This window comes from Sciurus carolinensis, chromosome 10 (genome assembly GCF_902686445.1).
Source record: "Sciurus carolinensis chromosome 10, mSciCar1.2, whole genome shotgun sequence".
Taxonomy (NCBI): Eukaryota; Metazoa; Chordata; class Mammalia; order Rodentia; family Sciuridae; genus Sciurus; species Sciurus carolinensis.
The window spans coordinates 55,737,779-55,750,308 of NC_062222.1; the positions used below are offsets into that span (position 1 = coordinate 55,737,779).

The window sequence follows — 12,530 nt, forward strand, 5'->3', positions numbered from 1 at the left end:
GGTTTATATGGTGGGGTTTGGCATAAACTTCCTTCCACTTAAGAAATTGTACATATCCTGTGTCTTGCTAAGTGGTTTCTTGTCTAGTTCAGAAATCTGATGAGTCTCAAAGAGGCAATCTGCACTATTCTTACACCACTCTAGCCTACACTGAAAGGTCATAAAAACACTTTAGGAATCAAAATATTTTAATACTGTTGCCCAGGGCTGAGCTCCTCCAACAAAATCTACAGTGTGCTTTATTCAATGAATTAGGAGTGATTCTCCCTGTCTCCTTTTATCTGTCTGCATGGTTTGGTTTGAACTGTTGAAGGAAAGAGGTGTTCATATGCCTTCATGTGAAGAATACCTTCTTCACTGGGGTCTCCATTGAAAATAGGTTATATTTCATAAAACAAAAGAAAAAGAAACATGTCCTTCTAACTCATTCCTATTTTAGGGCAGCAGCTTAGGTAACAGCACAGACTTCATAGCCTGTGTTGGAATCCTAGCTCTACTGTGTGACTTTTTTCCTGAATTGTTCTAATTCCTTATACGTGTGAGTAGAATGCATTTTAACACACTGTACACAAATGGAGCACAATTTCTCCTTCCTCTGGCTGAATATGGTACAGAGTCACACCAGTAGTGTAATCATACATGTATATATGGTACCAGTGTCCACCCCATTTCACTGTTCTTCCCATCTCCACATCTTCTCCCCTATCCTCACTCCCCTCTGCACAATCCAAAATGCTTTCATTCTTCCCTACCCACCCCTTCCATTACAGATTAGCATCCACTTATCAGAGAAAACATCCAGCCTTTGGTTTTTGGGTTTGACTTATTATGCTTAGCATGATATTCTCCATTTCCATCCATTTACCTGCAAATGCCATAATTTCATTCTTCTTTAAGGCTCAGTGATATTCCATTGTGTGTATGTACTATATCTTCTTTATCCATTCATCTGTTGAAGGGCACCTAGGTTGATTCCATAGCTTGGCTATTGTGAATTGGGTTGCTATAAACATTGATGTGACCGTGTCACTGTAGTATGCTGATGGTAAGTCCTTTGGGTATGAACTGAGGAGTGGGATAACTGAGTCAAATGGTGGTTCCATTTCAAGTTTTCTGAGGAATCTCCACACTGCTTTCCAGAGTATTTGTACCTATTTGCAGTCCCACCAGCAATATATGAGTGTACCTTTTCCCCGACATCCTTGCCAACATTTATTGTTGCTTGTATTCTTGATAACTGTCATTCTGATTGGAGGGAAATGAAATCTTAGAATAGTTTTGATTTGCATTTCTTTAATTGCTAGAGATGTTGAACATTTTTTCATATATTTCTTGATCGGTTGTATATCTTTTTCTCTGAAGTGTCTGTTCAGTTCCTTAGCCCATTTATTAATTGGGTTATTTATTTCTTTGGTGTTAAGTTTTTTGAGTTTTTTATATAGCCTAGAGTTTAGTGCTGTATCTGATGTGTGTATGGTAAAGATTTTCTCCCACTCTATAGACTCTCGCTTCATGTTATTGATTATTTCCTTTGCTGAGAAAAAGCTTTTTAGTTTGAATCCATCCCATTTATCGATTCTTAATTTTACTTCTTGCACTTTAGGAGTCTTATTAAGGAGGTCAGTTACGAAGCCAGCATGATAAGATTTGGACCTACTTGTTCTTCTATTAGGCAAGGGTCTCTGATCTAATTCGTAGGTCCTTGATCCACTTTGAGTTGACTTCTGCTTAAGCTGAGAGATAGGGGTTTCATTTCATTTTGCTACATATGGATTTCCAGTTTTCTCAGCACTGTTTATTGAAGAGGCTATCTTTTCTTCAATATATGTTTTGGTCCCTTTGTCTAGTATGAAATAACTATATTTATGTGGGTTTGTCTCTGTGTCTTCTATTTTGTGCCACTGGTCTATTTTGGTGCCAATACCATGCTGTTTTTGTTGCTATAACTCTGTAGTATATTTTAAGATCTGCTATTCTGATACCTTCTTCTTCACTCTTCTTGCTAAGGATTGCTTTGGCTTTTCTTGGTCTCTTATTTTTCCAAATGAATTTCATGATGGCTTTTTCTAGTTCTATGAAGAATATCATTGGTATTTTAATAGGAATTTCATTAAATATGTATAAAACTTTTGGTAGTATGACCATTTTGACAATATTAATTCTGCCTATCCAAGAGTGCTGTGTGACTTTTGACAAACTACTTAATCTCTTTGGACTTCAGTTCCCACTTTGTAAAATGCAAATAATGATAAATTGAGCTAATATTTGTAAAATAATTAAAATATCTGACTATCGTGCCCATAAGAGTTTGAAAATAAAATCTTTTACAAATATTTTCATGTCCATGTTTATGTTGAGGAAGAGAGTAAGAACATTCTAAACCTTTCAGAATTATAAGAACAAATTTCACTGATCTCATGAATAGTTATGCCATAAACAAGTAAGATGAACTAACTTAAAATCTGTTCTCTGAGTCACAGTCTCTCTCATCTTTAAAACACGAGATTAAAAAGGTTTGCTTAAGCATAAAATAAATTAGGACATATGCAAGTAATTAGCATAATGGCTCATTCATTATGCATTATATATAATTTTCTTGGAATTAATAACTATTCAAGTTGAAAAAGAAAGACATATCCTCTTTCCTCAACATACTTTTCTAGAGTCATCTAAAGTAGATAAATCTCTATTCACAGTGATTACTTTGTAAATGGATAGTATTTCCTCAGGTTCATCCCATTCATGGCCCAAAGCAAAGTGAAGGAAATTTGAGATAGAACAGGTTTTCTTTTTTTTTTTTTTTTTTTTTTACATTGCCATAGAGTGTAACTAGTTCACAAAGGTAAAGTCTAATGAGAGTAAAAATTACCATTCACCTATTGAAGGCAGAAAAACTCCTGTTTGATAATTTTCCTGTTAAGTGGACACAAAGTACCAGTTATGGGTGAACATACATACTGTCTATGACAAAATAAGGAACCCTCACAAGAATCTAAAATCTTACAACTCAAAGAGAATTCAGGGGTCATGTCAGCATATTCTCCTCCCCAGACAGAATTCTCCCAACTGCTCTCCTGGCGTTCATTGCTTATACCACTTACGTTCCCGTTACTTTTATAACAGACCATTTATTTTTCTTGTGGTGATGAAAGCCCAGAGTAGACACCAGCAACTGTATAAATACTGGGGACTCATCCTGAGAAGGAGCCTGCTTGTATCTTCCACTTGAATATGTTCTGATTTCCTATTTCTGTTTTATTCCTGGAGGACATTTATCATTGCTTCAGCTTCTTAAATCCTTTTTGTTAAGAGGGGTTTATATGTGAGATTTAATAAACAATAACAGAATCTTGTTTTGATCCTTGGCTTATTCTATGCTTGATCTTTATCCCTGTCTCACATTGATCAATTTGGGGGTGTGATTCTCACTTCCCCTACTGAAATGCAAGCTTCCTACATGCAAGAACTGCCTTTTGTACTCTCCTGTATTTCCCTCAATAGCTAGTGTCGGGTCCAGAGTAGCTCTCTATTTTGTCTGTGTTAATATTAAAGAAATATAAAATCAATAAAATGATAATTTTAAATATGCACTAGATCTAATATTAAGATAGAAAAGATAATTTCATGAATTCATGGTCTCTAGCAGTAGTCACTTCTGCTATCAAAAACTTTGTTTATCCATTCAGCAAACTCCAACAGACCCTACTTATGGACCTAGCTCTAGCATTTGGAAAACATCAATGAGCATAATAAAGATTCTTGACCTTGAGATTCTTAGGCTCTTGTAGGGAAGACAAACTATATTCACTAAAAACAATGACTAAATTACAGAGTTAGATCATAGGTGGCAAGTACTTAGAGAAAAAGAAAATGCAAGTGTAAAAGCAATGTGGGAGGGAGGGACCCCAGGTCTGCAGGGACCAGTCTACAGGACTGAGAAAGTGGTCAATGCAAAACAGCCTGTAAGGGGTTAAAGTCAACATGAGAAGGAAGCCAGGCACCCAACGTGCAGGAGAAGCACCTCCAGGCAGAGCTGGAACTGGAGGAGAAGAGGCCTGGCATGGCTAAGGGACAGTACCCAGTAAGTGGGCAGAGTCAAGGCAGGGGGTCATCAGGCAGATTTCTGAAGTGAGAGACTATGGTAACATAGACCAGGATGACTGCAGGGTGTGTGGCATGAAATCTCCAAATTCTGATTATATTTTGGGGATGGAGTCAATGGATATTCCTGGTGATTGTGGGTGGGAGAGTCTAGAAAGAGGTGAGTCTAAATAGGTCTTTGGCCTGAACAATAGGAATGTACCGATGGTTTCCAGTAGAATGGGAAAGCTGAAGGTAATGAAGGTCAAGTGTGGATACTGAAAATAAAATGTCTATTATTTGTTAAGGATTTGTTCTCTGGTTTTATAAGCCTGGAGTTTAGGAAAGAAATTTGGGTGTGAAGCATCAACAGGATGATCATTGGCGTTGGTGTTGTATTTATCCCTTGGCATTGAATGAAATCATCAAATAAGGGAGTAGAATTATGGACAAGGACAAGAACTAAGACCTGGGTGCACTTCAAGATTATAATTTAGAGAGAAAAGGAGGAAGCAACCAATAAGACCAAGAAGTGTAAGCCATAGAAAGAACAGTGGGGCGTGCTCTCAGAAACCACATGAAGAACATGTTTTAGAGAGGAAGGCATGGTTTATTGTGACAAGTGGTAAAAAGTTCTGTTTGAAAATGGGATGTGAATCCATCAAGTTGCTAACAGAGCAGTTCTAATTATTTATAAATAATGTTAAACAATTAATAATTGCTCAATCCAATGGAATTGAATCCTTCCGGCACATACACACAAAATGCCTCTACTCCCAAAGGAAGTAGGGCAACACAAGAGAAATAAAAATAAAACACACAGATTTATTTTCTTTCTTATGCTAGAATATTTTGTTCTCTATTGCCTTACACCATTATCTTCCAGTGATGTCTGCCTATCTCATATGCCTCCCTCTACTTTTCAAATTCTAATTATCAGATTGAATAACTCAACCATATTATGTGGGTTGGGTTTATATGTTAATGTTGTGTTAACATGAAATTGTTCTAGGAATCACAATTGTGTTTTCTCTTTTTCCTTTTTTTTTTTTTTTTTTTTTTTGATGTCGTGTTGTTACCAGGGATTGAACTCAGGGTGCTTAACCACTGAACTACATGCCCAGCCCCTTTTTCTATTTTTAATTTTTGAGACATGGTCTTGCTAAGTTGCTTAGGGCCTCACTAAGTTGCTGAGGTTGGCTTTCAACTTGTAATCCTCTTGCCTTGGCCTCCCAAGTCACTGGGTGCTGCTCACCCAGCAGCAATTATGTTCTCTAAAAACCACTTGTATATGTACTGGGAATACACTGATGAAACAATTAAAATCAAGTGTTCTGGGAAACCTGACTCAAGGACTACCATAGAGTCTTTCTTAGAGGGAATGCCACCAACATTATAGTACAGTCCCAGCTACAAATCCAGTGGTGAGACTTCAGCCCAGGTCAGAACAGAAAATGGAGGCTATGCCTTAAAAATCAGCCATGCAGGCTTGGGGGCATTGAAGTGAGTAAGGGGGAATACTGTACACATTTTAATTCATACTGTGCAAGTGACCAATGACTTTAACAAAGAATTGGAAGGAATGAGCTCTGTGTGCTTTTATATCCCAGAGAGGGAATGTGCACAGTGTAGAAAGCATTGGACCAGCAGTCAGAAGAGCCAGGTGTTAGTTATGGCTTAATCACTGTTGCTGCAAGATCATTAAAAGCTTTTTAAACCTCTCCAAGCCTCAGTTTCATCACATGCAAAATTAAGAGTTCAGACAAGTCAGGGTTGGCAAATGTGTGTCCAGACGCTGCCACTCAACTCCTCGTGAGGACAGCCTCTGCAATGTCACATTGTTCTCAGGTGTGGTTTCACAATATTTCTGCACACTGCTTGCCACACAGTCCCTGCTGATGCATTGAGACTGGCATTTAAAATGAAAATGCTGTGCCATTCTGTGTCCAAGATCACACACCACAAGCAAGTGAGAGTGAGTCTTCAGCTTGATAAGATACCCTCAGATAAAAATGTGTGTTCACTAACAAATCAGCCTCTAGCATCTAGGACAAGATCTAGTGTACAGAAGTTTCTCAACAAATATTCATAAAATAGATAGTGGCTGAACTTGAGAGCTTGATTAAGCATTTTACATACATTACCTTTTTATTTTCATAATGGTTTTATGAGGCATGTACCTCTTTTGTCTTCATTTTAATAAGAAAAAAACAAAACCTATAGGTGTTAAGAAATATACATAATATACACATAATTCATGTATATATATGTATGTACATGTGCAGCTACATATGTAAGTTAAAATATATATTTGAATAAAGTGATCTACAGTTTTAGGGTTCAAATATTCTCTGAATGTATGGTGATATTCTTGACCAGAATGACTGCAAATCCTTACAATGAAGGACTCGAGCCCCAAACTACCGTGTCTCATTAACCAAAAGAAAGAGAAAGAATAAAATATTCAAGGCTACCTGACTGTAAACAACAGAAATTTGACTCTGGCTAGCATAAGTTAAATAAAAATTTTTTTAATTAAAAGGCTACTGGAAAGCTTACAAAAGAAGTATAGAGCCAGCTAATTTCAAGGATTCCCACAGATAGTTCTTTCAGAGTTTTACCTTGGGAATAATTCAGAATCTCTATACTCAAATTCTTAGGGGAGGAATTTAGTCATATAGCAACCTGAGGTCAGAATAAGAAGGGGCATCTCTTATGATGACGTAAAAAGGAGGAAGGCTGCTTCCCCACAGGAAAAGTTAGGTTCCTCAAAGAAGGAAAACATAAAAGGTTTTTAAAAGCAATGTCCAAGTCTTCTGATTCCAGTTGAAAATTCCTGAGGCTCCATTTCTGCCCCCATTAGACAGCGATCTTTTAAACAGATGCAAATGGAGCCTGCTTTAGTTTGAATCATCAGAGAAGCAGAGTTCAAGATGAAGTTAAATATACAAGAATTTTATTGGAGAAAATGTCTGTGAAAGAAAATGGCAAGGGCACCAAGAGAGGCTGGAGAGCTGTCAGTCAGGGGAGAAAGTCTGACATGGTGGGAGGGAAAGAAGGAGGACTGTGGGGGAGCATTTGAGGTTGCCATGCTCTAAGGAAGGTTCAGGAAGGCCAGCAGGGAATCCTCCAACCCAAGTCCAGTCTTCCAGGAACAGGCCTGCAAGAGTGTCCTTACCAGGTCCACTCACTGACTGGGAGCAGCCATGGGAGACATGGCCCCAGGACAAACCCAGGGAAGGATTCCAGAAAGCAAGTGGACACTTGGTCACTTACATGTGTAGTTGGAGTTTTGTGAGGCACATTCTCAAGGTAACCACAGGTGTCCCCAGGACATCAGTAAACTTTCCTGTTCTTAATACTCCCAATGACTTATCAGAAAATTGGTGTAGAGCAAGGGTCAAATATATGTGAAACACAGATGGGGTAAATTTGGATACGTGATAGTTCAACATATTTGACTTTAAGTACTCCACCTCAGGCAGCTTGCTCCGAGTCTGACCTGAACTTTGCAATCTAGATTTAAAGTAAAACACACTATATCCATAATTCAATAATCACCACAATCACCAATTCAATAATTGCAAACCTATGTCATTTAAGAGTTCCTCCAATTCCTAAGTGGAGCAAAGAAAGAGCTGAAAACAGAAACTTCTGAAGAATCTAGTTCACATATTTTTAAACTTAGAATTTTGAGAAAATTAGACAAACTGACTTGGTTGAATGATTCAACTTTCTAGGGGCATAATAATAATATATTATACTATCACATAATAATATATAATATATAATAATATATATATACTATCACATAATATAACTTGTATATATTAGCATCAATTACTCTTCTAGGCAGTTTAAATATATTTCAATTCATTTAATCTTTGCAGCAAAAACATGATGTGAAACTATTAGAATCCCCATTATTGTCTGTGGAAAATCAGGTTCAAAGAGGTCAAGCAACTTGCCCAGGTTTCCCTAGGAAGTTAGTTCTGCAGTCAGATTTAAACCTGTATAGTATGTTTTCAGAATCCTGCTCTTTACTGCTCCCCTATGCTGCTCCTGTACTTTTCTGACAGTGCTATTTGGTTAGTAATGTTTGAACAAAACACATGGAGATCATCAGAACATGGCATGAATCCTTCTATCAGAGTCACAGAAAGAACGAGTTTAGGCTCAGAATTTGTGAATTTACCCAAGAACCACAATGTCAACAATATAATCATGCTGAAGATAGGGTTTCTCAAATTGTGGATCACTAATGGAAATTACAATCAATATTTTAAAAACCAAAATAAAGAATTAAAGATAATAGAGATAAATGGCATGCATGTGTGTACATGTAGGCCTATGTGTATTAGATTCAGAAATTATGCCTTTTTTTTTTTTAGTTATAGATGAACACAGTACATTTATTTTATTTATTTATTTATTGTTATGTGGTGTTGAGAATCGAACCCAGTGCCTCACATGTGCCAGTTGAGCACTCTACCACTGAGCCACAACCCCAGCCCCAGAAATGAGGTCCTCTTAAAATTTTTTATTGGTCCTTTATAGTTATACATAATATTAGGATTCATTTTCACATAATTTTAAAAATTTGGAATATAATTAGCTCTCATTCAGTCCGCCATATTTCCCCTTTTCCTCGCCTCCTCCCTGCCTCTGTACATTTCCCTCTACTCTACTGATCTTTCAGAAATGATTTCTCAACTGAGGGTTGAGCTAAATGAAAAAAAAAAAATTTCTGAAAGTTTCCATTTCAGGAGTCACTAAATCCTTCCAATAGGAAGTCTAGCTTTTCTGCTTATTTGCAGTCATTAGCAATTACCATAGCTTAGACAACCAGCATGCTCTAGGTGGAAAAGCTTGGGCTTCATCTGAAACAGACAGATTACACTAAAGTGAGGCTGCCACTTAGCCTGCTTAAGAGAAGGAAATAGAGTAGGATATGGAGTCTTAGAAATTAACCCTTGGGAAATCCCTGGAGGATGGAGACCATTGGTTATTTAATCAGCCGTCTTGTCCTCTACCAACACAACTGAAAGAGTGCTGCTCACTAAAGCACTTGACACTGGAAAAAGCAGCTTAAAGTACCGAGGTTTCAGATAGTTCCCACTCTTTCATTTGACGTTCCTTTTTCTGCCTGCTTAGTGCACTAGCCTGACATTTTTCTTTGTTCTTATGGGCATATATCTAGCTTCCTCCCACAGATCTCTTACATGGCAAGAACGGTACAGGCTCTAAACATTATTCTTCCCCCACAGATGTCAAAAACGCATGAGCATGCAGTGCGTGCTGGGCTGTGGGTGGCAAAGAAGGAAAGTACTAAGGAAGGCAATCCTAGAAATACCAATTTCTTTGATGCAATTATACAATGACTTCAATATTCCAAAGGTACCATAATCATAAGAGATGCCTCTTAGCCCTTGGCCACATGCTACTGCGTGCCTGCGACTGCCAAAGCTCCATAGAGAGTGTGGCAGAGTTGTGGCCTTTGCAATCCAGGAACTTGCATCTGAGTGGAAGGCAAGGCAAACAGGTGTGATAATAAGAAGGTCTTCATTCCACAAGCGGCAAGTGACTTTCAAAACATTTTCTAAATGCAAATTACATTTTATTTATAATACACAAAAATGAATGCTATGAGCTCATAAAGCATTTAATTATTTATATTTCCTTCAAATGTTTTGATACATAGATTTTAAATAAAACTTTTGAATAATTTATGGTTAGTCCTTCTGATTGAAGGTGGCAAATGTTAAGCAAATGAAGAATAATGATAAAATCTTAATAACATTTTCCATGGGGACAAAAAAAAAGAGAGAGAGAATAAATAGTAGAGGGAATACAACCCTGCAATGGTTTTTCCTAGAAGAATCACATGGTGCATTTGCTGAGCTTTAGGAATGAAAACAGAGGAGTCTTCTTTGATTTTACCCCATTGTTCAAACCAAAGCCTCAATTGCACAATATTCTTTAGCTTTTTAGAAATACTATAAAGCCTGAAGTCCTGTGCATTTGTGTCTATTTTAAGTATATGTATTGGAGAAAAATCACTATCTTCAAAAATGATGATTTATGAAATTTAGTCTTCTTGCATAGATTTCCGTCTCACGAGAATCTCATAGAGTAAGCTAGACAATCTCTAGTTTATAGTGAGAAACTTACTAAAGTTTTCTTGGCCAGTTCTTAAAGATGTGATATCAAGATTATATGAATTTAAGTTTAATCATATTTCCAGGAGGAATATATAAATTTATGGTTTAGTATTACAATGTATGTATGCTATTATTCAGCAATAAGCTTTTTCAGAACTTCAGAAATGCAGTTTGAATCTTCAAAGAAATGCAATATGAAGACTTAATATTATATTCTAACTCTGGATTTGTAATTTTTCTACAGTTAGCACTCAAAAACCAGATGCATCACCTTCTAAAACCACTATACTATCCTCAACATCAATAACATCTTCGAGCTACATCTCTCCACAAGGTATGATTTCTATGTGTATGAGTAGAATATTGGCCTGATTGACCCTTCCTCAGCGATGAAATCCTACCAATCTTGATTCTCCAAGCAGAGCTCTTGCAAAATGAGAGAATTTATTTTCACTTGCAGCATGACACCTAATAAACCGTAGCTGTTTTCCTTAAATGTGGGTGGAGGGAGGATTATGAAGATTGGCACACATTAACCAAAGGTGAATTGTCTTTTTTCTTTTTTATTAAAATAATAGGCACTGAGGATGAAAAATATGCAAACTCTTCATCAACCAGTCCCTCTTATTCCAGTGAGTAACACACACATCTCTATTCAGGGCAGTAGATATGCAGAATGTTCGAATGTGAGCAATACAGGGGAAGGGATTTGATGATGACATTTTTTTCTCAACTTTATTGAACTTCAGCTGCCTGCTTTGAGAATTTACCACAGATATGATCTTAGTTAGTAGACCTTGGCAATTTTTTTCTTACTTTGTGCTAAGAAGTTACCATCAAGGAGCAAAGATGACTTTATGGAACTTGTTTCAGATAAGCCAAAATTCAATAGGAAGAGATCCCCATACAAAGCAGTTGTGGCCAGATCATCATGTTGTGTGCCTTGGATATATTCCATATTCATTTTCCAATTAAATATTTTAAATAAATAAATAAAATTACCCCAAAGTGGATTTTTCACCTTAACAGAACTTTATGTTAAAAAAGACCTTTAAGACACATTCCATTTTAGTTAAAACATATGTATGTTATAGAACATATAAATGTATGCTAGGACTGAATACAGAATACTTAATAATTTCCTCAGCAATTAAGCATAAGATGAATATACAAGAAGCTGGAATCATAAAAGTTATCTTAGGTTTGAGTAAAGCCACTTCATTAAGTAAGTTAGCATAGAAATTACAGAGCTGCTGATTCACAGTCTCTTTCTTTGGGGAAGCAATAATGACCTCTCTTAAAGTCTAATGGGAAAGCAAAAGAATGTACTTAAAACAAATATTTAATCCTGACAGTGGAAGTGTAAACCACCCTACAATAGGAGAACTATTCTCACCCCTTGATAAATATATGAGGATCCCATGCATAAATAGATGGGAAGACCTAACTAAAAAGGAGTTTAGCTCCCATCTCTCTTGTGTTCCTATGACAGCGTATTTCATTTCAACCCTATTCTCTAAAGGTGGGAAATGGCTGTCAGAAAAGGAGGCAGATAACTCTGTAAAATCAAAACTACTCTTAAAAACACAGCAGGAAAAACACACCCTAAGTCACCTTAGCAACATCACGCCCCCAAACAAACACACACAGACACCTCTCTTGAATTATGTCTTGCAGTTTTTAAGAATCACACCCAATGTGACATCTACTTGTGTTATTTTATGCCTTTGCTTGTTTCAGGACAATATTATAGAAAGGGTACATGTGGGTTTTTTTAGTAAGACTAGAGCAGTCCCAAGTGAAATAGATTTTTTTCCCCAAGTAACTTTGTTACAAAGTACTTAGGAATACAATGAGTGAATGCGATTTTAACTATAATCTATAGGACATCTTCTGCCTCTCCAATCTTCCTTCTCTTTATTCCCTCAATCACCAGGAAGACAGGGGATCATCTCTCTTAGGTTTATAAGTTTGTTTCAGAAGGGCTACAAGACTGACATCAAGTGGATGTGTCAGTAATGACAACTGGAGCAAAACTCAGGAAGCAGATAAATCCTCTTTATCTGAAATATAGTATTTTTAACAGAATGAAGTTTAAAGGAGAAATCATGCGTGCTTTTGCTCAGTTAGCAACTTATCTATGTGAAATTCAGAAGCTACTCTAATTCACAATGTCTCTAACACTTTTCAGGTATTATTTTGCCGGTGGTTATTGCTTTGATTGTTATAACACTTTCAGTATTTGTTGTGGTGGGTTTGTATCGAATGTGCTGGAAGACAGACCCAGGT

The 12,530-nt window shown here is 36.8% G+C and overlaps 1 protein-coding gene across 1 annotated transcript in view; it reads left to right on the forward strand.

Moving 5' to 3' along the window:
- Nucleotides 1-12,530, forward strand: part of Emcn (endomucin) — a 135,609-nt gene that overhangs the window by 94,247 nt on the left and 28,832 nt on the right. Inside the window, exons 6-8 of the mRNA XM_047566576.1 lie at nucleotides 10,486-10,575; nucleotides 10,820-10,873; nucleotides 12,433-12,528. Coding sequence (XP_047422532.1) covers nucleotides 10,486-10,575; nucleotides 10,820-10,873; nucleotides 12,433-12,528 — 240 coding nt within the window. The remainder of the gene's footprint in view (nucleotides 1-10,485; nucleotides 10,576-10,819; nucleotides 10,874-12,432; nucleotides 12,529-12,530) is intronic.